Below are 23343 nucleotides of genomic sequence, written 5' to 3'. Positions count from 1 at the left end.
ATAAAAACTGTCACAGGAATGTGAATGTTGTGATTTGCCAGAGTGTTTTTGCCACTTTATTTACATAGCGCTGTTTTGTAATTGATTTCAATTATTATTTATTGTTTTGATCAGGTCTACTAATGCAACTGCATTGGATTCAATTATAAATGTAAATATTCTTATTTTTAGTAATGCTCCAAAGTAAGAGAAAGAAGTTTCTACTATTTGCAACATTGGTTGAATAGATTTTAACATCTGGGTATCGATTCAGATTTTGGAAATCTGAATTGATACCCAACCCTAATATATATATATATATCTGAATCGATACCCAGCCCTAATATATATATATATATATATATATATATATATATATAGTAGGGCTGGGTATCGATTCAGATTTCCAAAATCTGAATCGATACCCAGATGTTAAAATCGATTCAACCAATGTGGCAAATAGTATAAACTTCTTTCTCTTACTTTGGATTAATGAATTACTTATTATTAGCCCTAATATATATATATATATATATATATATATATATATATATATATATATATATATATATATATTAGGGCTGGGTATCGATTCAGATTTCCAAAATCTGAATCGATACCCAGATGTTATATATATATACTGTTGTTTTTATTTCCATTTATATTTATTTAATATAAGTATATTTTTTATATCTGTTTTTATTTTCAATTTTCTTTCTTTCTTTCTTTCTTTTTAATTTTGGCAGTTTTGGTCCTCCATTTCCAGGTTGAAAAAGTTTCTTCTCTACTTGGGTTTTGTTGCCTGCCAATCACATCCTCTTCATAATGAGAGTCCTCAAATCTTAGTGTATCTCTCAACTGTCCTTTCAGTTGACAATCCCACTTTGAACAGCACTTACTGTAATTTAAGAACCCTAATGAAGTTAATCGCCTTTCCCATCACCCTGAGGAAAAGGGAGGAACTTTGCCCTGGATGCACCAGCCAATACAATTAAGGGTGGCACTACGATTTATAATCTTTATTGGATTGCAAACAAAATTGAATTGGCTTCAGTGGCGCGCTTAAGAGGCGGGGCTCAGAATAAAAAAATATGCGTGTCCATGTTGTCGCACAGGTGCATCATCAATGTGTGTGTGTGGGTGTGGGTGTGTGTGTGTGTGTGTGCGTGCATGCATGCGTGCGTGTGTGTTCAGGTGACTGTCTGGCCTCCTGCCGCAGTGTCTGGAAATTCAGACACTCCCCCCAAAAGCGCCCCGCCCCCTCTTCTTTTTCAATGCTGCACTGCTATCAAGCATACCTGACATCCCGCTCTTCTTCTCCCTCCTCATGCCCCTCCCACTCTGCTGTGATAAGAAATCCACTAAACACAAGCGGCTTCACCAAACAACACAACCTGACAATCGATGCAAAAAAGAAGAATCACACACAAAAACATCCTTCTCATTCACAGATGTTTATCTCATTACATTTGTCAGCCCTAAATCCTAACGAAATGTATAAAACATGAATCTGTCCGTATTACTTTTATCAGGGAACAATGTGGCAACGCTTTGTGTGACATGATCACCTCAGAACAATGCAGCTTAATCTCCAGCACACATTCGAGTCCATCAGCTGTAGCCTTTGGTTTATCCACACCGATTCATGTGCGCCAATAAGTCTTCATCCTTTTTCATATTTCTGTTCAGAATTTCGCACTCTTTCAGAACAATTCTCATTTTAGTATTAAGTAATACATTAAAGTAATTAATAACACATTAAATGAGCCTATTATCAACCAAGTATAATAGTTTTCGATTTTCCATTATAGTTATTTTTTCCCCTCCATTTTGACTTTTGTTGTTTAAATTTGGCTAGTTTTAATTATTTTTATTTTATTTTTTATTTTAGAGTTAGGGCAATTCCCAAATGACTGTTTGACCGTCCTTCTTCTGTACGGTTAAACAAATAACTACATTTAAAATGAACCCCGAAAGCTCATGTATGATATTAATTGACTACAATGGAAATAAAGGACATTTCGCTCTGATAGTAAGTTTTAGTTAATTTTATAAACTTAAGATGTAGCTTCAGTTTTCATTTTTGAAAAATCATTTTCCTTTTTATTTTATTTCGTTAATGAAAGTGTTTTAATTTTAGTTAGTTTTTTTTATTTTGTTTTTGTTAACTATAATAACCTTGATACCAACCTTAATTAACTGTAAATCTACTATGATTTTCATACTGAATTTTAAGATATTCTGTGTTTAATATTTTACTCTGCTTGCCATAAATGAGGCCACTCTTTTGTGACGTATAGCAGCCTTTCATACACAGTATCAAATACATTCTGTATATACTTATACAAAAATATGACCTGTTGGGTTATTTTTTTTATTTCAACATTTGTATTAGCAATTTAGTGCAAAAGCAAACAAAACACTTAACCCAATAATACTGTATTTTAAATAAACATACTCAAAAAGTCAAAGATGCAAATGCAAACTACCGTAATTAACCTTTTGAGCTTCCATGGATGCCAAAATTGTGCTTTTATGGCACAGAAGACGCAAATGTAGTTTGGCCTTCAACTAAATTGTAATCCCCAGCGTGTTGCACTTCCAAACTAGCTGGGGGCTGATTTTTACAAGGTGATATTTATTGGATACTTGGCAGATTTCACTACACTTACTGCTTTGTTACCGTTGGGGGAGCTGCTGATGATTTCATCAGAGGGTTGGCTCCTGTCAGACTTGACTGTGTGTCAGACAGACCCTAATAAAACTGTCTGGCTGTTTTGTGGGCACCAGCTCCGCTTTGGCTACAACGCATCTGACTGATCAGCACTTGTCGCACTGTGCTTGGCTGTTTGGTATTCATGGGGCATGGTGTCCCTTCAGCTGTTGCTGGGGGCCTTGTAGCACAGACACTGTCTGATCGTTTGGCATCGGCGATGCTCAATATGAAACCAAATGTGCGAGGACGGAAAAAAAAAACCATAATTAGACAGCGCAAGATTGGAGACAAGGAGATGGAGAGAAGAGTAGTAAAGATAGAATTGAAAACGTGTTTGGAGCTGCATTTCTAATATGGGAAATACTTTTTAAAACGCAGTCAGCCTAAGGAGCTGTCAAACCATGCAGGTCAAGCTATAAATGCCGAATTACCTCACACCTGAACAGCAGTGACATTTTTCCCAATACACCTAATTTATGATAATGACGTGCCTATAGTCATGTCTGTAACAGGCCAATTCAATGTTTTCATTTGCCTTTTAATATTCAACCTCATCTTCTAACCAGGCCTTACTGCTCAAGTTATACTGTAACTCCAAATTAAATGTGGATTTATACAAATTACTAACTTGGCATGTCATGGCAATGAAAAATCCTGAGATTAATTGTCAAACAAAGAGAGCAGAGGAATTCCAGCTTTGCTTCAACCACATGATATACGTAAATGCCTTTTTCTGGCAAATTTGTTTTAAAAATATGTATACATTTTAGGGATGTCAGGCGATTAAATTTTTTTAGCGTAATTAATTGCATGACTTCAATAGTTAACTCACAATTACTCGCTAATTTTATATCTGTTCTAAATGTACAAAAAAAATATTTTTTAGTTTAGGTTTCATATTCTTGTAAAAGTGGAAAAAATATTAAACTAATGTTATGTATGTATGTATGTATGTATGTATGTATGTATGTATGTATGTATGTATGTATGTATGTATGTATGTATGTATGCAATGTAATGTAATGTAAACTAAATGTTGACGAGGACATGTCTGCTGCGTTGCGACTGGAATTCCCCCAGTACAGGCTTTCCAAGTAAGAAGTGGTCATTAGTCGTGCGCTAAAAAGATTAATGGCATTAAAGGAACTTTAAATAAACTCAAAATTAACGCACTAATTTTGACACCCCTAATACATTTTTTACTCATTGTTAACATTATACATGAGCACTTTTTAATAGTATGAAAAACTTTTACAACACACAGAGCTGAAAAATCTATTCAGTAGCAACATTGTGTAGTTGTTTTTTGTCTATAAGAAATGTAGAAATACTTCCTCTAAAAAAAAATTCCTTGAGTAAATGAACTTCTACTGGTTGGGGAAAACACACTGTTTTACTATGGTGGAAAAACAGCAGCAGATGTCTCATATAGTGCCAGAATGAAGGTGGGGGGACCACATGAGAGGAACTGCCTTAGTCCAGGCCATAGCTATTGGCTGTGTCTCAGCATTTCGATGCTGTGGTGTCAGCATGAGTCTGGGGTGTGGTGCTGTCATTGCATTCCTAATCTTCATTACATTTGACTTGCACAACAATGTTGAAAAATATTACCAACGTGTATAAACATTGGCTGATGACCAGTTGAGGGTGTACGCCGCCTCTCCAAAGTCAGCTGCAAGACTTGTGAGGATCAGCGGTACTCAAAATGGATGGATGGATGTGTATACTCTCGATTTCATGTTTGTCAAGTAATAAAACACAACGCCAAGCTCTCAGACATGCATATTCCCTTAAAGTGATAACATAGATCCCGAGAACATTTGTGTCATTTTCTTATACAAAATCATTCATCTTTGTCTACTGGAAGTCGATTGTGCCCTCCGCCCACGTCCCAAGAGCCTAACCCGTGATTTTTTATCAGGAGAGCTCACAAGTTAGGGTCTCAGGGAGCAGGTGAAGTACGACAGAGTCTACTGTGGAGCTGCAGTCTGCTGCAAAACACCAATGTTTTGCTCAACTTACATTCATATGCTTTCCTAATACTGCGACTTAAAAGTAGCTCAGTTTCACCCAACACATCTGCAAGCAAAATCAAAATATTTGCCTTCTTTTTTCGTCCACTCACTTGTCCAGTCGGCTCAGTGTGATTCTTCGTAATGACAGACATACAATTGCTTCCACATGCAAAATATAACAAAAGACAAAGCCGCATCAACAACAAAGAAAGACAAACGGGGTCGACAAAATGATTTTTCCAACTGCAGCAAGACCCAAACAGAGGCTCAAACAAACACGCAAGCCTGCTCTGCCCAACTAGCTTTTGTGTTTGAAAAAGGAAAAGCCCTGCAGCCAAGCTGCTTTTTTGTCCTCGAGCATCGGCTGATCATCAGTCTACGTTTCTCTCCACTAGGACGGCAGGACCTGACGGACTGTCTGCTGACTTTTACTAATCGATGCAGAGCCTGAAAGTGCTCAATATGCTTCATTTAAAAAAATATTTATTGAAGTTGCTCTACATTAAAAAAATAATAATAATAAAGTAAAAAAAATAAAAATAAAAAAAAGCTAAAGAAAAGGACATCCAGGATAAAAAAACAAAACATCTAGTCAGGTCTAACTGGCAAGTTCAAACCCACCTAACCGGCAAAGTGTCAATCATGAGAAAGCATGCCAAACAAACATACAGTAAAGATATAACCTACCAACCCATAAACAACTGTCATAAAATAGCAATTTGCAGTAAACATTAACAGATAAATAATGGCGACATAGTACCCAAACACATTCTGATCCCCCTCCACCCCCTCTTCCCACCCCATCCCATCCATAATCCTTCCCGCCGCTAGGCACCCGGCTCCTCCCCCTCAGAGAACAAAAAAATCCAATAGATGTCTGACTGTCTCCTTCTTTCTGGGGAAGGCCAAGCAAAGTGCAGGCTTCGGAACTGAATGCTTTGCAGCCCACGTTGCCTGGCACGCTCACTCTTCTGCCTGCCACCGACTTTGGCTTTTAGCGATCCTCCTTTGAGCTGCGGATGAGGAAGTACGGAGGGAAAAAGGGATATGGCGCTAGAAGAAGGTACCAAGGGTAGAAAGACAGAGCTAGATGAGGGGGTGAGCTGAGGTGTCTGTGGGAAGTGGTTGCCGGATGCAGGTCAGTGAGGTGGGAACTCCCCTCCCCTCCCTCTGCAGCATCACTCCATCGCAGTTGTTGCGTTATCAGCTCCATCTCAGCGCCTTCAACACCACCACTACCACCGCTCCGCCTCCCTGCTCCAGACACTGGGGCAGCAGACATGTCATGACACTCGTATGCACTCGGCCCCACTTTCATATTTCCTCCTCTTCCCATTTCCTTTAGCGTCCGACACGACGCCCCCCGCCCCCCCAAAAAGCCAAAAACATGCTTGCTTCCTCCAGCTGCTCCTGCCTGCCGCCACATCCCCCAAACAACCCCCTTCCCCCATTTGACCTCCGCTCCCCAAGCCCTAACTCTCCAGTATCCACTGCCCTCCACCACTTACCCCTCCACCACTTACCCCTCCCATTATTAAACCAGGTTTGTACCTGTCTGCTTGTCTCTGTTGTCTGTTACTCCCTGTCTGCAGCTGCTTGCCCAAAGTGAGCTACTGCAGCAGGAGTCTGCAGCGACAGCCCCTGCTCTTTCTCTCCCTCCCACTCTCTCTTCCACACAAATACACACACACCCTCCATCCAGCCTTTGCTGGTGAATACGTTCCACCCTATGCTGATCAATTTCTACTCTTTTCCAGCGGTGCTCAGACAAACATATACTACAGCAAAACTGTCTACTGGTGGAGATTGCATAGAGCCTTACCTATCACACACAAATACTAATAAACAGCTATTGCGTAAAATTGAGCGCAAACTGCCATATGAGAAAATTCAGATGAATGCGGAGTGCACGCATAGACAGACAAAAATCGCAGCTCATGCTCAAGCAAGATCAGACGCTAGAGCATAAAAACACCCAGAGCAGTTTGAGACAGCCACACCTTTTGCTCAGCAAACCCATTTGCTCAATGGCTGAAAAATATGTGAATGTATTTTATTTTCAATCAAAAATAACCACATTCACATTTTAGATGACATCTTGTCGCATACTTTTAATTGCTTCCAATACCCTTGACAGATTTGGGCTATGACCCTCCGTGACATAGAGGGGGGCAGGGGGTGAGATCTGCAAATGTTAACATTGATTGATTATGTCCTTTAATAAGAATGGAAAACAACAGCACCTTAATGCTGCTGTGTCTTCGTCGAATTGGAAAATGGCGGACAAAGTGTAGCTCCCTTCCCATATTTGTCTGAAGAAAGGCCAGGCCAAGTGCGAAAGACGCATACAAGTAAATCCTGCAGCCAATGTCAAAACCGTGGCCAGGTTGAAGTCTACGGGGGGATGGTTTGCCTTCGCAGATTGGCTTGGTGATAGTGGCGGTGGCGCAGAGAGGGAGGGGGTTGCGAGTTGCTCTATACCAAAGCCGGCGGGGGCCAGCAGGCGACCGAAAAGGTGATCAATCAGCTCCATTACAGCAGTGACACTGCAGAGTCTGGAGCTCGGCTGCGTCCCGCCCATCACCCCTCTGAATACACATACACACACAAAAAAATTAGCTGCTTGGTTTCTAGTCTAGACTGGAAATAGAAACCATTTCAGTGGTGAAAATGGTCGGCAAGAGCCGATACCGTGACAGATAAGCAATCCACTTGCTGTTTCACACACAAGACATTTTTAGATCCGTTTGAACTGCACTGGGACGAAGTATTTCAAAGCATCCAAAAATAGGGCAGGCTGTTTTGTAATTCTTGCACCTACAATGAACCCAGATTACACAAGCAGACTTGCACTATTCTTTTTGCTTATCAATTAAAAGAAGACAGAGATAAGGGAAATATAAAGGTAAAATTGGGGGGTGGGGGGTGAGATGAGGATGATGGTAGAAGGTGCAAGGTGGAGGGGGGAAGTGTGTAGGAGACCAAATGTGTTGCACAATGCCTTTCCAGCCAGCCAGTCCACTTTTTGTGAAAATGAAAAATTTTCATGATTGTCATTAATGTCACTGACATTAATGACAATCATGTCTTGTCACACTAGCTGTCGGGCCAGTCAGCAGATCATGCCCTTGTCCCTGCCCTTCTCCAATCGATCCCATTGATTTGTCCCAGGGGTCAAGGGGCAAGAGCGTATCAATAGGAGAAGAGTGGCTGATGCAGCATTCAGAGAGGGGCTGACTCCAGACAGATCGATGACACCCCCGTCTGCCATTGGTGTGTTATGTTTATTCATTCGCCATTTATGCCACCGCATTGAGAGAATACGTATCATTGGGAAGAAGAGCTTGAACAGTGTAGAGCTTGTACAGCTGACATAGTAGTGATTTCACTCAGGGAGTTTACATTGCAGTCTAGCCAGTGACCTCACTTTTTTTTGTGTTAGGAGATTTGTTACTGAGGTTTCTGCTCATCTGTGACGTCAACAACTTTGAACCAATCGCTGTGAGCTGAGCATCAGAAAGACACAAGCTGCAATCCTTTCAAAGACAGGCATCCAACTCAAAGCCTGCAGGCAAAATCTGGCCCTCTGAATCTTTTTATGTGACCCGCAATTTTAATAATAATAATGTATCAGATTTTATATAGCGCTTTTCTAGACACTCAAAAATGCTTTCAATGGAATGGATACATTACTCATGCCCTCACACGTTCACACTGTGCAGTAAGCTTACTTAAGTATTTCTCTTACTTAAGTAGCCACAGCTGCCTTGGGGCAGGCTGACAGAAGAATGGATGCCAGTGCGCGCCTACGGCCCCTCCGACCACCACCAAACATTCACACCTTCCATAAACCAGTGTGAGTAGCACTGGAAGCAATTTGTGTGAAGTGCCTTGCCCAAGGACACAACGATACATGACTTGGGGAGAGCAGTGATCGAACAGCAGACCTTCTAGTTACTGAACGACCATCTCTACACCCTGAGCCACGGCCGCCACAATTTTGCATTAATTTATTTTTGAAACTACTTGTGTTGTTCTCCCTTACAAGTATTTTCAATTTAATTTTGTTGATCATGTGGTGGAATATTGTTGTACAGGGGAGGAGTTAGCACAAACAATTAACTCCACCCAAATTTATTATTAGAGATGCTCCGATCATGATCGGCCACCAATCATGATCGGCCGATATTCATGAAAAAGTACGTGATCGGAATATTTGATCAAAGCCTTTCATTCCCGATCAAAAATCCGATCATCCGCAGGTCATGCTTTGCAGCCTGCCTGGCCTGAGAGACCAAACTCAGGGCAATTGCGGGAAGTTGAACTCTTCTTCCGTCCCCCTCCCCCCTCGCTTCACACAGCGGGCGGCCCGTAGCCCCGTACGAACGCAGCAACACAGAGATAAACATGTCGTCGGCTTGAGAGTGATGACTTCACACTGACTGTGAAGCGGTTTCTGTACGGCATCCGTACGGACTGCAATTTACACCGAGTGCGTTGCAAGAATGTGTCTGGAAATCTGCATTCGTGAAACAACAACATTCCCCGGGGTTCACGCTGGACAACTGAGTTCACGCAATAACAACCGTTTATATAGCGCGCTACTGGTAAACAATAGTCACGCTTTTTGGACATTATTTCTGGGACTTCTACCATGGGTAAGTACGTTTCGTGTTTAAATAGTGTTATTTTGTCATTTTTAATTTATTTTGAGCTCATTTTTTGTCTTTTAAATCTTTGACCGCCAAAAACGTTTAATAACGTTTAGTAAAATCCAAATGAGTGCCGCCAAAGACGTTAAAAGACGATCACTATGTTGTTGTTTTGTTTTTTTTGGGGGGGAAACGGGTGGAGGAAAGCCTTGGCAAGCTGTGCTGAAAGTATCAAGCAGATCGAGTTAGTATAATGACTATTTTTGGGCACTAGATGGCAGCGATGACTCTCTTTGGACAAGATCGGGTAGGAGTCAGTAGAAGACGTGAGGCGGAGCTAGAGTGTTGAGGGGAGAATGGCTGAGGAAGCGAAAATGGCGACCGGTTGCAAGCAGCTCACGCTTGAGCATTTTTTTCAAAGACGAAAAGCATCGACCAATGCTAAAGAGCACATTGATGATGATGATGGTGACTCCGAGGTTGACGCCGAAGTTGGAAGCGTTGACGCCGAAGTTGGAAGCGTTGACGCGGCGGCTTCGATCACATCGTAAAGCCTCACCAGCTAGCGATGCTAACGGCGGAAAACGTGGTGCACAACCGAGCACTTTTGTACAGGCGGACGTTCAATCGGACGATGAAGAGTACCCCGAGTCCAATGCATATTCATCGGAAGAGTGGGTACAGTCTGATCACGGAGAAGACACTGGTTCTGGACTACGATGCCACCATGAATGGAGTGGATAAGATGGATCAGAACATCTCTTACCACACGGTATAGGAACTGAAGGACATGAGGAAGCCAGACGTAACACCAGGTCACCGTATCATGATCCTGAGAGTAGACTTGATGACAACATGGCCAAACACACACTGCAGTATATACCTGCTACTCCCCGGAAAAAAAGGCCGGTAAGAAAGTGCACGCGAAGGGGCAATGAAAGCAGTGAAACTAATCTGTGGTGCAAATCCTGCTGCGTCTCCTTGCACGCAGGGGAGTTTTACACAATATACCTCACAAAAAGAAAACCTGTGTAGTTGAAACATCCACACAATTGTGAATAGTACCACAGTTGCACACATTTGTAAATAGTTTGCCAAATTGTTTTGTCAAATTGTTACACTGTTGAATGTAAATAAACGTATTTTGCTATCAAAAAACACTTTTTCATTGTTGGTGGAAGTGTTTTACAGAAGTAAAGCACTGTTTAGGTGTTTGTGGCATCATTCATGGAAAAAAAAGGTGTCAAATTGACTAGAGTGCATGAAATAATATCGTTTCACAAAAAGCTTGATTTCTCCGTATTTTGGTCCAAAACAGAGCGTTTGGGTGAAACTAACCTATTTTCTATTGTTGATTACTGAAAAACTGAATAAGGTAGAAACTAACTTTTTTTTTCTGATGAAAGATGAGAGTTCAATATTTCATTTGGTATTATCTGTGTTTCCATAGTCCAAACACAAAATATCTGTGGACCTTGAAAGATCAGTCAAAATGCTTAAATCAGCTGGCACCCACATGTTCTCTTTTCTGAAAATGCTTGGCAGTCAAAGAGTTAAGCGTCCGACTCATGTCCTAAAAAACGAGTTCCCATACGGTTTTATTTTGACATATACTGGCGCTACCTTAATGCAGACGCCTGAGTTCGTGTCCGGCAAATCTAATCTTTTTTTTTGGTAGGTTCCACGTTTATATAGCAATAAAACAGAATATTCTGTGGACCTTGCAAAATCAGTCAAAATTCAGTAAAACTGCCGGGAGCGAAGGCGATTGTTTCAGTGAAAATGGCTGGGGGTGTATGAGTTAAATGGATGTTTTAAATAACGAAAGAACCTTGAGGCTCTGGGCAGATGGACTTATTAAAGGGGCTATTATATTGTGGCAATCGATAGAAAGGAAAATACCCATCTTGAACCATCTCTATCTAATCCCATACTTTATTTGTTCAACCATCCCAGAAATGAAGGCCCAGCTGGAATCAATGACTTTTAGATGTGCTGCGAGGGAATTTGGACAAGAGAATGCTGAGACAGCATGATTGCATGCAGCGATAGTTTGCTACTCACATCTGGAGGGAAAAGTGGTTCAGAGGTGAGAAAGACCAAAGACTTGCATTTAAGTAAGTTTGAGTGTTGTATGAAAGTCCGATTTTGTCTGCTAGGTATAATAAGGGAAATGTGGAAATAATTTAATTGACAAATGAGAAAATGTTCATCTCGCACAGTTTGTTAGTGGTCAGAGTACATCACGTGTCATCAGAGATAATGGTGAGCAGACAACTTATTAGGGGTGGGAATCTTTGACTGTCTCATTATTCGATTAAGAACGACTTTCATGTTTTTATAGCAATAGAACACAATATTCTGTGAGCCTTGCAAAATCAGTCAAAATCCAGCAAAACAGCCGAGCATAGGGGGTTGCTTCATTGAAAATGGCTGGGAGTGAAGGTGTTAATCATGTTAAACCATATTTTTGGCACCCAAAACCAATGTTTGGCTATTTACATTTTTACACAGACGTGTTGCTGCGGATGTACTTTTCTGACAAAAAAATGTCCGTGAGGATGCCCAAGGTTTGGGGTTGCTTTAAACTGAGAAGGGCCCAAACTAAAGTTTACGGGAGGAATCTATGGAATAATCGACGGAGCTGAGCGCTTCGGTTAGGCTAAACGCGGAGCTGGGCGCTTCGGTTTATGGTCACTTACCGTTGATGATGCGTCCACCTTAAGGCGAGTGCACAATGATGTGAAGCCTCAAAAAAATACATAGACTGCGTTCCGACTGAAGCATGCTTATACCTATCGATCAGGCTAAGTACAGACGGTACATCTCATTTGGGGTTTCGCATCGTCATTGACAGGAAGTGACGATTAACGGAAGTGCCCAGCACTGGATAATCGATTCCAAAAAGATTGGTCAGTGACAGCCCTACTTTACAGTATGTTTCCTCTAAAACTCATAAGTTAGTACCCCATTTCCTCAACAAAAAAAGGTCACATTTAAAGACACGTCTTAATTCGCTGTCATATCACTTATGACAAATAAATGCCTCCACCGAATGACGCCTGCTTTTCCATGTCAGAAAACTGTAGTAATTGTTATTACTTAAGATTTACATTTGAGCATGCTAAATGCAGAGCATAAGAATTTGGGCCACTGTGGCTAAGTGGATCATTCAGTGCCAATATGTGCACTTGATTTTTAATTCCTTGCTAACAAACAGCAGCAACTGAATCGGCTGTGAGAATACAACAAAAGTTAAGGCAGGGCCTCACAATTCTTCTGACTTTTGGGGTTTCAAGCTGTTGTCAGCAACATTACCACTGGGATAATTGTCTTGTAGCGGTCAAACATTCACCACAATGCCACTTTTTGAACCTCCGATGTTGGGTCTTCCTATCATTGTAGCAGAATTCAACAAGCATTGGATTGTTTACTCGCTAATGGTTAGACCATCGTAAGACAGGTTAGCTTTAACCTATTGAGGATATATTGCCTCAATAGTCATCTTAAAGAGTGTAGAGAGAGCAGTAAAGTTTCTCTTACATACACTAGTGGGTTTTCCATCCAATTGTTTCAAATTTTTTAAGCGAATTTATTGAAAATGTGCAAAACGGATATGTGACTTATGCCCGCTTCCATCTGTTCTTCTTTTGCGAATAATGAGAGGGGACTCCACCGCTGTAGGTGGCAGTATACACCATAGAGATGTGATCCACCAGTAATTTAAAAGAAGAAGAAGAAGACCAGGACGCGACTGCGCCGAGCGATGACGCCGTATGAGTTTTCTTTTTTAATTATTGATAAACCGTAGCGTTTCTTTGCTGTTTTCCATTTAAAATAGCATTAATATTCGCTTTATTAATTAATTGCAAAAAGATTTCTGTTTCGTCCCCCCCCCAAACTTACCTTACTTTGTCGTCCGCCATTGCTTTGGGACTACAAATATAAGTGTGACGTGTATCCGGTCTTGTCAGCTGTTATTCACAAAACCTGTTTCCATAGCCAAAATTAGCATTTTCCTTTTTTCGATACGCTTCAAAACCCACCCCCTCCAAGCGCAAAAACTTTTTTGCGAATTTTGGGGCCTTTTTCGAATTTCTAGCGTTCCCATTCAATTTTATTTTCGCATTTCTTGAAAATTTGAATAAAAATGGGTGGATGGAAACACCACTACTGTGAAAAAAAATCTTTAAAAAAGGGTGATTCTGCAGGAGCTGGGGCGACAAAAAATACTGTAAAATAACAGAAAATTACTTCCTCATAAAAATACAGGGGTTTTCCCCTTAATTAAAATACAGTGTTGTAATTTTAACAAGTTTTGCCTCATTTTGTTTTTAATGTTTAATTCAAATTTTCACATAAAAAAAAAATTACCTAGAAATTTAGTAAGTAAATGTTATATTATGAATAATAATGCTTATAATTACAGACATGTGCTCTTATTACTTGTTGTTTTTTAATGACATTGCTTTATGGAAAGAGGCTGTATGTATCGAATAATTAGTTTGATGTAATATGACACGACGATTCATCTTTCAAAACATGTAAAACAACTGTTGAAAAACTAGATATTGGGTTTAAAATTGCAACAATTTACTGTTAAGGTAAAGTACTTCATACTTTATATACAAGCGGTAGTGCTTTTCCCCCTTACAAGGCCTTCAAACTGCTTTACATTTTGAACCCACAACCTCAGTGTTGCAAGACGACCACAAGACGACATGTATACTTAGCACTCTAAACAGTTAAATGTACATTTGTTTATTGAGTTAATTTTACTTAAAGTATTTTTAGTGTGGATTTAGTGTGTATTGTGAGAGAATTTGTCTATCCCATGAAAAAACCTATTAAAGATTTTTCACTCAGAAATTCTAAGTACATTTTGCAAGGAGAGATTTTGACTAAATTTTACTTCGTCTTTTTTTAGTTGAGGAACGAACTCTCGACCTTCAGCTTGGGAGACTCTACCACCTGCTTTGCTTATATACAAAAAGAGACCAAAAAACGTTTTTGGTCATTGATTTACAAAGATTCCAGCTGACACGAGCGATATACTAACACACAGTAGGAGCTGCATGGCTCAGGGAGTAGATTGGCTGTCTCTCAACCTAAAGTTATGGGTTTGTTCCTCAACCCTTGAGTGACTTTTATTATTATTATTATTATTATTATTATTATTATTATCCATCCACTCAACCGCTTGTCATCACAAGGGTCGCAGTGGGTGCTGGAGCCTATCCCAGCTGGCTTCAGGCAGTAGGCGGGGTACACGCTGAACTGGTTGCCAGCCAATCGCAGGGCACACAGAGACAAACAACCATTCACTCACAATCACACCTATGGAGAATTTGGAGTGCTCAATTAACCTGCCATGCATGTCTTTGGAATCTGGGAGAAAACCGGAGTACCCGGAGAAAACCCACGCAAGCACAGGGAGAACATGCAAACTCCACCCAGGAAGGCCGAAGCCCGGACTCGATCTCACGTCCTCTGCACTGGGAGGCGGACGTGCTAACCAGTCAGTCACCGTGCCGCCCTATTATTATTATTATTATTATTATTATTGTTATTAATATTGTTGTTATTATTATTATTAATATTATTTTACTCTCTTCCAAGTGTAAATTTTACTCTGGTTAGAGTGGGACCAAATAGACACTTGTTTAAGCGTCACGTTCAAACATGCAGCCAATGGCATGTCTTCATCTTCTCAAACTGTTTCTACCTCGCTTTTCACAGCATGTACACCAATGGTAGGTTGCATTGTTGTCTTCGTTCCAGTATTCATGACAAGCCATTCATACTCAGACTGCAAACTTTTTCCTGGATTAAAATCAGATGGTGGGTACTGTAAAATCCACCTACCCACCACCGCCACCAAAAATAATAATGTACAGTGGTACCTTGGAGTTCAAATTGTTCAACCTCCAAAGCATTTTTTCCCATAGGAAATAATGTAAATGCAATTAATCCGTTCCCAAGCTCCAAAAACAGAAAATTCCTATTTTAATTTCTATTTATGTTTTTTACATTTACAGTACAGTACAGTATTTAAACAATAAAAATACCTTACCTTACCTGTTGTGGTGTGATGGCATTAGTGGATGATAAATACTATGTTAATGCTAGCTTTAGTTCAGTGCTAAGTTTGTGTATTTTACATTGGGCATATTGTTAGACTACTAAGCGGTCCTTGCTTGCATTTGTTTAAATTGAACAGCTAAGGGGGGTCCTCGTGCCAGTATTTACAGAAGTAGTCGCATAGTTACAACTGCGCGATAATCTCCTTCCTAATTCCACTGTGGTTCGTAGCACTGTATGTTTTTCTTTCCTGCCACTATTGTCTTTCTTGGGCCCATGCCGAAGAAAATTGTCGTGGAAAAATAAAAATGCACACGAGTATGGAGTACCTCCAGAAGTATTCACGGTCTGACTGGAAATGAGCAGTGCATCGTCTCAAATACCGCAATGTGAGCATTCAGCATTGCTCGGCTTTACTTGGCTACCCGTTTTCAAGGTACGTTCGGCTTAGCGTGCTTTGCTTGGGTGTTCAAACTCCGAAAATGAGTTCAAACTCCGAGGCATTTTTTACTCTGATTTTTTTGGTTGAAGTCCGAATTGTACGAGTTCTGAGACGTTCAAACTCCGAGGTTCCATTGTACACAAATGTCTGAGTGTTAATGGGACTGTGAATCTGATCATATCTTAACTTTGATAAGCCTAAACTGATTTACTGTCTGGCTAGCAAACTACTATTGACAATATGAGAATGCCACGAGAACATCCAGTCATCAAACCGTGTGCCTTGTTTCAGTTTTGAAGTAGAAGCTGGAATAAAGTAGCAGCATATCTATCAGTCAAATGATTTATTGAAAGCGTTGAATTGCAGCTCATCAGCAGAGAAAGCTTAGTTTAGCTTAGCTAAGTTCAAGTCCAATTCTTTCTTGCAGTAATTGTAGTTATTTTCAATAAAAACATTAGACAACAAAGAGCTTGTACTAAAATTAAAAATTGTCAATATTAATTTCTCAGTAATTTTAAATGATCCCCCCCTCCTTTTTTTTAAAGAGTTTAAAGTTGCATTTTACAATTTATTCCCTTTAACAACAGGCAAATATCTGTAAAATTAAGATCAATTTGTGCACGCATTTTAAAATATATTTGTTTTTTGTAAAGAGCAGAAGTATTGTGTTTTCACAGTTACAGTGATTTCATGTTATTTTGCATTTAATATGTAAAATCACAATTTTTGTCAATTAAATGCTATTTTGAAAAAAATATCAATATTTTCAGTCAATATCAATATTATCAATATAAAAATAAACAGCCAAATGTTGTTGTTCAACTTTTTTCTTTTCTTTTTTTTGTGTATATATACTTATCGGTTGAAGAGAAATTGTCACTGCTGTATTTTTATTTTATGTTTATTTTATTGCTTATTATTATTTATTTTATGGGGGCTTTTTGCTTTTTTGGGGGGGGCCTTTTTGCTTTTCCTGATATAAATTGTAATACACTGGTAATATTGTTGAATGATATTTCAATAGTGCAACAAAAAAAATTGGATAAAATAACAGCTAGGTCAGTTTATTTTTATTTTTTATGCTGTATTTTCTGCCCAAATTAATGTTTGGTTAAAAATGTATGTGTGAACATATGGACAATTGGGTTAGAATTTAGCAGATAAAAGGCGATCTCAGGTTGCCAGGGAATTACCGGGATCATATTCCCTCATAGAAACCACTTTGGCTCTTTTGTCATTGCAATGCTACAACAGGATCACCCGGCAGGTTCGTGCAACTCCAGATATACTAATCACTATTTTGTTGTTGTTTATTTGGTATTGTTTATTGATGAAAATTAAGCAATAGCACACGAGAGAGATTCGTCAACCATTTTGGAATTGATTGATTTACTGGTTTGTTTTCCAAAGTAAAAGCAGATTATTATTATTATTTAAAATAAATAAATGTAATTATATATATATATATATACATATATATAAATAAATAAATACATATGAATATATGTTCAACACAAAAGATAATCAGTCTGCTCTCAGGAAGGATGACAGAAATCAGAGAATAATTACTGTTGAGAAGCTTAAATCAGGATTTGGGCAATTTTAAATTAAACACTGTCTGTAAAGAATTACTCAATTATAAAACGGCTGTCAATGAATTTTATAATCAATTAGTTGTCGAATGATTGACACCTCTAAATTAATCCACCGTTCACTGTATTTTGCTTAGGGAGAAAGGACTCCAAGAACTAGACACCAGCCAGTTGCCATACTTAGGACATGTTTTTCTAAAAGCTGTATTAACAGTTTGAAAGAAATGTGAGTTCCTGCTATATTAGACATACAATTTTTTTTTTTTAAGAAACCTGGGTCAATATGTATCCATAAGTTCTATCGCATGCAAACACAATAAACAGCAAGTCACAACATGCCTGAACAGAGCAGCAACATGTCAGTATCTGCTGATTTTAGAATTTGCATCAAAACCATTTATAACAAAGTTCTGTTTGAGACTCTTCCTTGTAGCTTCCCTTGCTAGCACAATGACTACATATTTACATCCGTCAACCATAGAATGTGCGTATTCACTATGGACACCATTCAGACATGTCAAGGAAGCTGAAACATACTCAACGTAACACAATAAGCCTAACTTCAAAATAAAGTTGCCAAATACAGTAATACAAACAGCAATGACAGCAATGCAAATCGCCTTAGTGCACTTTTACTTTGAAGTTTGCCGTGGCGTGAGGGCTAGCTTGACTTCCCTTTTAGACGTTTCTTTATTGTAGTTGTGATCAACATTGTGGTTGCGACTAACATCAACACAATGCTATCTTCTCTAACTCACAATCAATCGCTAATTTAGGACAGTAAGAAACCGCTAATTAATTACATTGTATGATATGGCAGAAGTCTTCGACGTAAGTGGCTAGTGGCTAGCTGTTAGCATTACCAACGAGTGTCTGGCTGATAGCTGTAAATGAGTTTGACAGCTACTACCTGGCTTACTTGAATTTTTTTTCAATATTCTGGACCAAGGCTACTTTGTAATTCACTCTCCATGTTTAAAGGAAGGGAATTGCCTTAAATTGCACGTTGAGATCTTTTCACTATTATTAAAAATAAATAAATAAATAAATGTAACTTCCTCATTTATTTTATAAAACACTTTTGCCCATTAAAAACAACAACATTCAACTGAAAATGTCAAACATAGCCGTTTAGATTTTAGGTACACTTTAAGCCATTAATACCTTGTTATTTTATACATGGACCATATATAAAATAAGAATGTTTCTGCCTCAAATTGCACTTAAAGTTGTGTTCCTAAACCCTAAAGGGCTATATCAGACCTTTTGAATTTGTTTTATTTTTATTTAATGGGAAAAAGTGTTTTACAAAACAAATGAAGACAAAGTATTGAGTACTGATCCGAAAAACGACCCGATCCGCGACTTCAATCCGTGATCCGATCTGAACCGTGACTTTTGTGATCCGTTACACCACTAGATGTGATTGGTGTGTGAATTGATTTGTGCGTAATAAGACTGTGATTGAGTTTAATTTAAATAATCACTTTAAGAATAATGACTACGAGATTGTTGTGATATTCTGCCAGTTTGAAAATAACCAATTGGAACACCACTGTTGGCTATTATTAATGTAATATTAATGTGATCTATACGTCTCTTTTAAAGATACAAAATAAAGTAACAATGTGTACTGTTTTGAATGTGTAAATTACTGTCGTCACATAGAACAACTTGAGATGCATGTGGTCGGTACAGCGTGAATACTCTGACTAGCCACAATGCATTAAGTCTAAAAATACTGGCGATCAACCATAGCTAAAGGTCAACTGTAAAATGAGAACACAAATATAGGAAGGCACTGAGGTTGGTACAGTCCAGTGCTGTATGGTGAGTATAGCAACACATTCTGAAGTCATACGTGTACTCCAAGGAAAGCTAGAAGGTTGTACAGTTAACTCCCAGGGTATAATTCTAAACCATACAACCTACTACCTCAACCCGGATGCACACATTTTCTTATATTTCCCACTTCACACTTACATAACGCCATCGTGCAACAAATGTGTGATTAGAAAGTGTAGCACTGAATCGAGCTAGTCAGTATTAAAGGAAAAGGGGAAAAAAATGATTTAATGGCGATGCTCACACCACAATGACAAAGACCCACAGAGGCGAGCTTGTGCTGTCAGATTTGCCACAAGATCGGATCTACGGGTTTGCGCCACATGGTTATATAGCCAAAGTATAAAAATAATTCCACTAAACAGAATCAGCAAGAACAACCGATTCATGTAATGATGCAGAGATTCAAAGTGACCCAAAATTTTATTTTTAACTCATTCAGTCCCAAAAACTTATATATACGGGCTTTTTTTTTTTAATACTTTGTCCTTCACTCCCCAAAACATATTTATATGTTTTATATGGTTTTTTTTTAATGCTCGAATATACAGAAGGCTTTGATGCAGCTTATGACCTGAAAAGGGCGCTTAAAGCAATGGTAGTTATTACAAAAAACGGCCAGCAGGTAGCAGCAGAGTATAAGAGATCAGCCATGGCCATGTTGCAACAAGCTCTTTTTCACAGTGTTTTCAACAGGTTTGTGAATAATGAAACTTAGCTATGTTCTAATGCTAACTGTTGCAAAACGGAAACAGATAAAAATATACTTTTTTTCCTGATGAAAGAAGAGACTCTAATCTTTCTTTTGGTAGGTTCCATGTTCTGTGGGCCTTGCAAAATCAATCAAAATCCAGTAAAACAGCTGGGAAAGAAGGGGGTTGTTTCAGTGAAAATTGCTGGGGGTGAATGATTAATATTCATCACAAATATGATCCCTGGTGTAATAAATGACATGATAGCGTAAACGTACCCTTCATTGATGTGTTCCTCAGTTGACTGTCTGGCCAGGTTCTAGTTAAAGGCCCTAAAAACAAGAAGAAGAAAAAAAGTTATTTTTACTACTCCGGGGTGTATTTGCCACTTGTCACAACAAATTTTTTGTTTCAACAATAATACAAGAACAAAGGGGGGAGGGGGGATCAACCTTGGGTTAAAAAAAATAATAATCTGGTGCTAACTGATGTGTTTTTGGAAAATTGTGGCAAAACGGTACCCACAAATCTATTGTTCTAACAGCAATGACTATAGTGTACTTACAATCCAAACCACGGCCACAGAACTGCGAGAGTTGCCTCCTCTCTGGCCGGCATGAATGTGACTGTGGTGAGAGGTTTATTCAACTTAGCCAAAACCAAGCGCGTAGAGAGCTGAGACAGAGAGAGATGCCAGTGTAATCAAGCATGCCACGGTCAGCTACCATTAACTGTGCCAGTGCCAGAGAACCATTCACAATGGAATATTCCGACAGTCGCAGTGCTACAGCACAAGAAGAGAGCAGACAATGAAATTGCCACAGTGATGTCGTCTGATTTATCATCTGAATTTCTATGCAAAAGGGCAGCAGGAATTGAAAGACATTTTGCTTGAACCTTTCTAAAGTAACCCCCCCGTGCAAGAAAGTAGTTCAGCGGGGTGGTGTCCGCCATTTTCTGAGCAACAAACCAAAACAGGAGAGAAAAGCTTCACATAAACTTTTGCTACCATCGTTAAGTCAGAATCCACCCCCGTGCACGCCTCTCATGCTGGCACAATTGGAAAATCAAGAGAGATTGTATGAGTTCCTACCAGAGAGCCATGCGCGGTATATGGCTTACGCTGTGAAGACATCCTTTGTCTGAATCAAAATATTAGCCCCAGTCTGCCCCCTCCCAAAATCTGCCACTTTCTTGTTCAGGAGTCATGGCAACCCCTAGATGGCATGCCGCCCAGTACCCTGAAGAGTGTCGAGGTAGAAGCTAAAGTGGTGTTGAGAAGGAATGCTTGATGCCTTCCAAAGTCAACTCTATAGGCCTGCTGGTTACTTAAGATTTCAGGTTAAATGCCATGTTTGTTTGTTTTCAACACAAAACATGAAAGAAGGAGAAACTGTACCTAGTTATAAATATTTGGTGATGATGAAATGTTTATATACTTCTAAGGCACTGCAAACATAAAATATTTCATATAAAATTAAGAAATGAACTAATAATCCTCAACTTAAAAATAATTCATAACATCCAGAAGATTACACCTTTAATCACAAAGGCAACTCCTTGCACCAATGACAAGTGTCCACTGCACTCTGCTCAGCTCGCATTAAAACTAAAATAGAACCAATAGCCTATAGAATGCTTCATTGGAAAGCGGACATACTAAATGACAACAATAGATGAGAAGAAATTAGTGTTTACTTTGAGGCAAGTAGCTAATAGCAAGTAAGAGACAAAGAAGAGCATAATACTGTCCAGACTCTTTAAAAACAACTCGAGATACATGTTTTTTTTCATGGCCGATTATTAGTAGTCAAGGAGGCCGATAACCGATATGTGAAGCCGATATTCATTTTCAGTAAAACGGGGACAAAATATTCGTGTCAAAAAAAAATTAAATACAAATGTCAATCTTGACTTTGTTGTAATGTCTTAAAGCATTAATACTTATTGAACAATTTTTCAAAATGTAGAATTATTATTAATATTATTTTCTTATTAATATTATTTTCTTATTATCTTAGACAATATACTTCATTTTAAATTTCTTTAAAAAAAATGTTCAGGGAGCTCCCAAAGTTATCAGTACGTCTTACAAAGTTAAATGAAAACTAGAAACATATTTCTTTGTTTTAATGTTGAACAAAAACAAAAGGTTCCGAAGGTTCCCAGGGTCATCAGCATCTCTTATGAAGTTAATATGAAAATTTTAATAAATAGTTCCCTGAGATTAAAATGGTTTTAGCTTCACCTTTTATCAGCTGTCATATTTTGAAAAAGGGCCAATACGATATTCGTCAAAATGCCCAATATCGGCGCTGTAAATCGGCCAGGCCAATTATCGGTCTATTCCTTGTAACAACAATGACTAGGATATTATGAATCTGGTCAAATTCGCAGATGTAAACAATTAAAAATGTATTCATACATTTAAATGATCTAATGTTGTGATGTAATGGTGACGCAACAACAACTAAAAATCATGATAAGTACGGAAGCGCAGTGAGTAACTGGTAAATCTGTGGTGCAATTACCGCTGTAGTGTGCAATTAAACTATGTGTAGGAGCCTCTGTGTCAACAGAAGCAGCCATCTGAATGAATAATTCAGAATATATGAATGTTTTGGTGAACATACATAACTATTGCTTGTGTTGACCTTACATCTCTTAAATACATTTTTATAGGTCCTGTAAAGTGAATTGAAAGATTTGTTTCTGAATACAACAAACATGTTGAAATATAATTGCTGAGAATGTGCAAAAACTGAACTTTGTGGAGATATAGCCTTAAACTGCTTTTCACAGTTTTACTTTTCCTGATTTAGTTTGTGGTCATGTCTAAAATGGTGATTTCAGCTCGGGGATGAATCACCCCTCCCCACTATATAAGAATTTGAACTCATTGTTCACTTCCACTTCACATTTGGCACAAATGCGAGTTATTTCGTACTAACTGACCCATTTATACCACAACAGCATTCATTTAACTAGACAGCTATACTTACGCACTAGGGGTGGGAATCTTTGACTATCTAACGATTTGAGTCAGATTTTTGGGTCTGCGATTCGATTCACAATCGATTTTCGATTCAGAACGATTTTTTATTCAAATTATTTGATTGACAATAATTTCTGCTCCAATTTATAGATGTGCAAAGAATTGTCATGGTCTACTCCTGTCTCACTCGCTAATACTAATAAGCACGCTACTCGCGGCACTTTTATCACTCAAAAGAACAGCTATTCCTACAAAACGCTTCAGGAATACATACAGAGACGCATCTTAATATTACTCACCGTCATAAGCTGCAAAAAAACAACTTATATTGGAA

General features: G+C 38.8%; 1 protein-coding gene across 4 annotated transcripts in view; it reads right to left on the bottom strand.

Annotated features, from left to right (window-relative positions):
• LOC147160359 (uncharacterized) overlaps positions 1–23343 on the bottom strand; it is a 55732-nt gene that overhangs the window by 20791 nt on the left and 11598 nt on the right. For all 4 annotated transcript variants that reach the window (XR_015090374.1, XR_015090376.1, XR_015090375.1 and 1 more), the window contains exon 2: positions 20293–20346. Coding sequence is in view for 1 of the 4 variants with exons in the window: in XM_086057620.1 (XP_085913746.1) it covers positions 20293–20346 (54 nt within the window). In the remaining 3 variants the exon portion in view is untranslated. The remainder of the gene's footprint in view (positions 1–20292; positions 20347–23343) is intronic.

Source organism: Leptonotus elevatus, chromosome 16 (genome assembly GCF_054856555.1).
Source record: "Leptonotus elevatus isolate MCC_2025b chromosome 16, RoL_Lele_1.0, whole genome shotgun sequence".
In the NCBI taxonomy this organism is placed as follows: Eukaryota; Metazoa; Chordata; class Actinopteri; order Syngnathiformes; family Syngnathidae; genus Leptonotus; species Leptonotus elevatus.
Note: the sequence above shows the minus strand (reverse complement) of the source record. Positions and strands in the feature narration are given on the sequence as shown.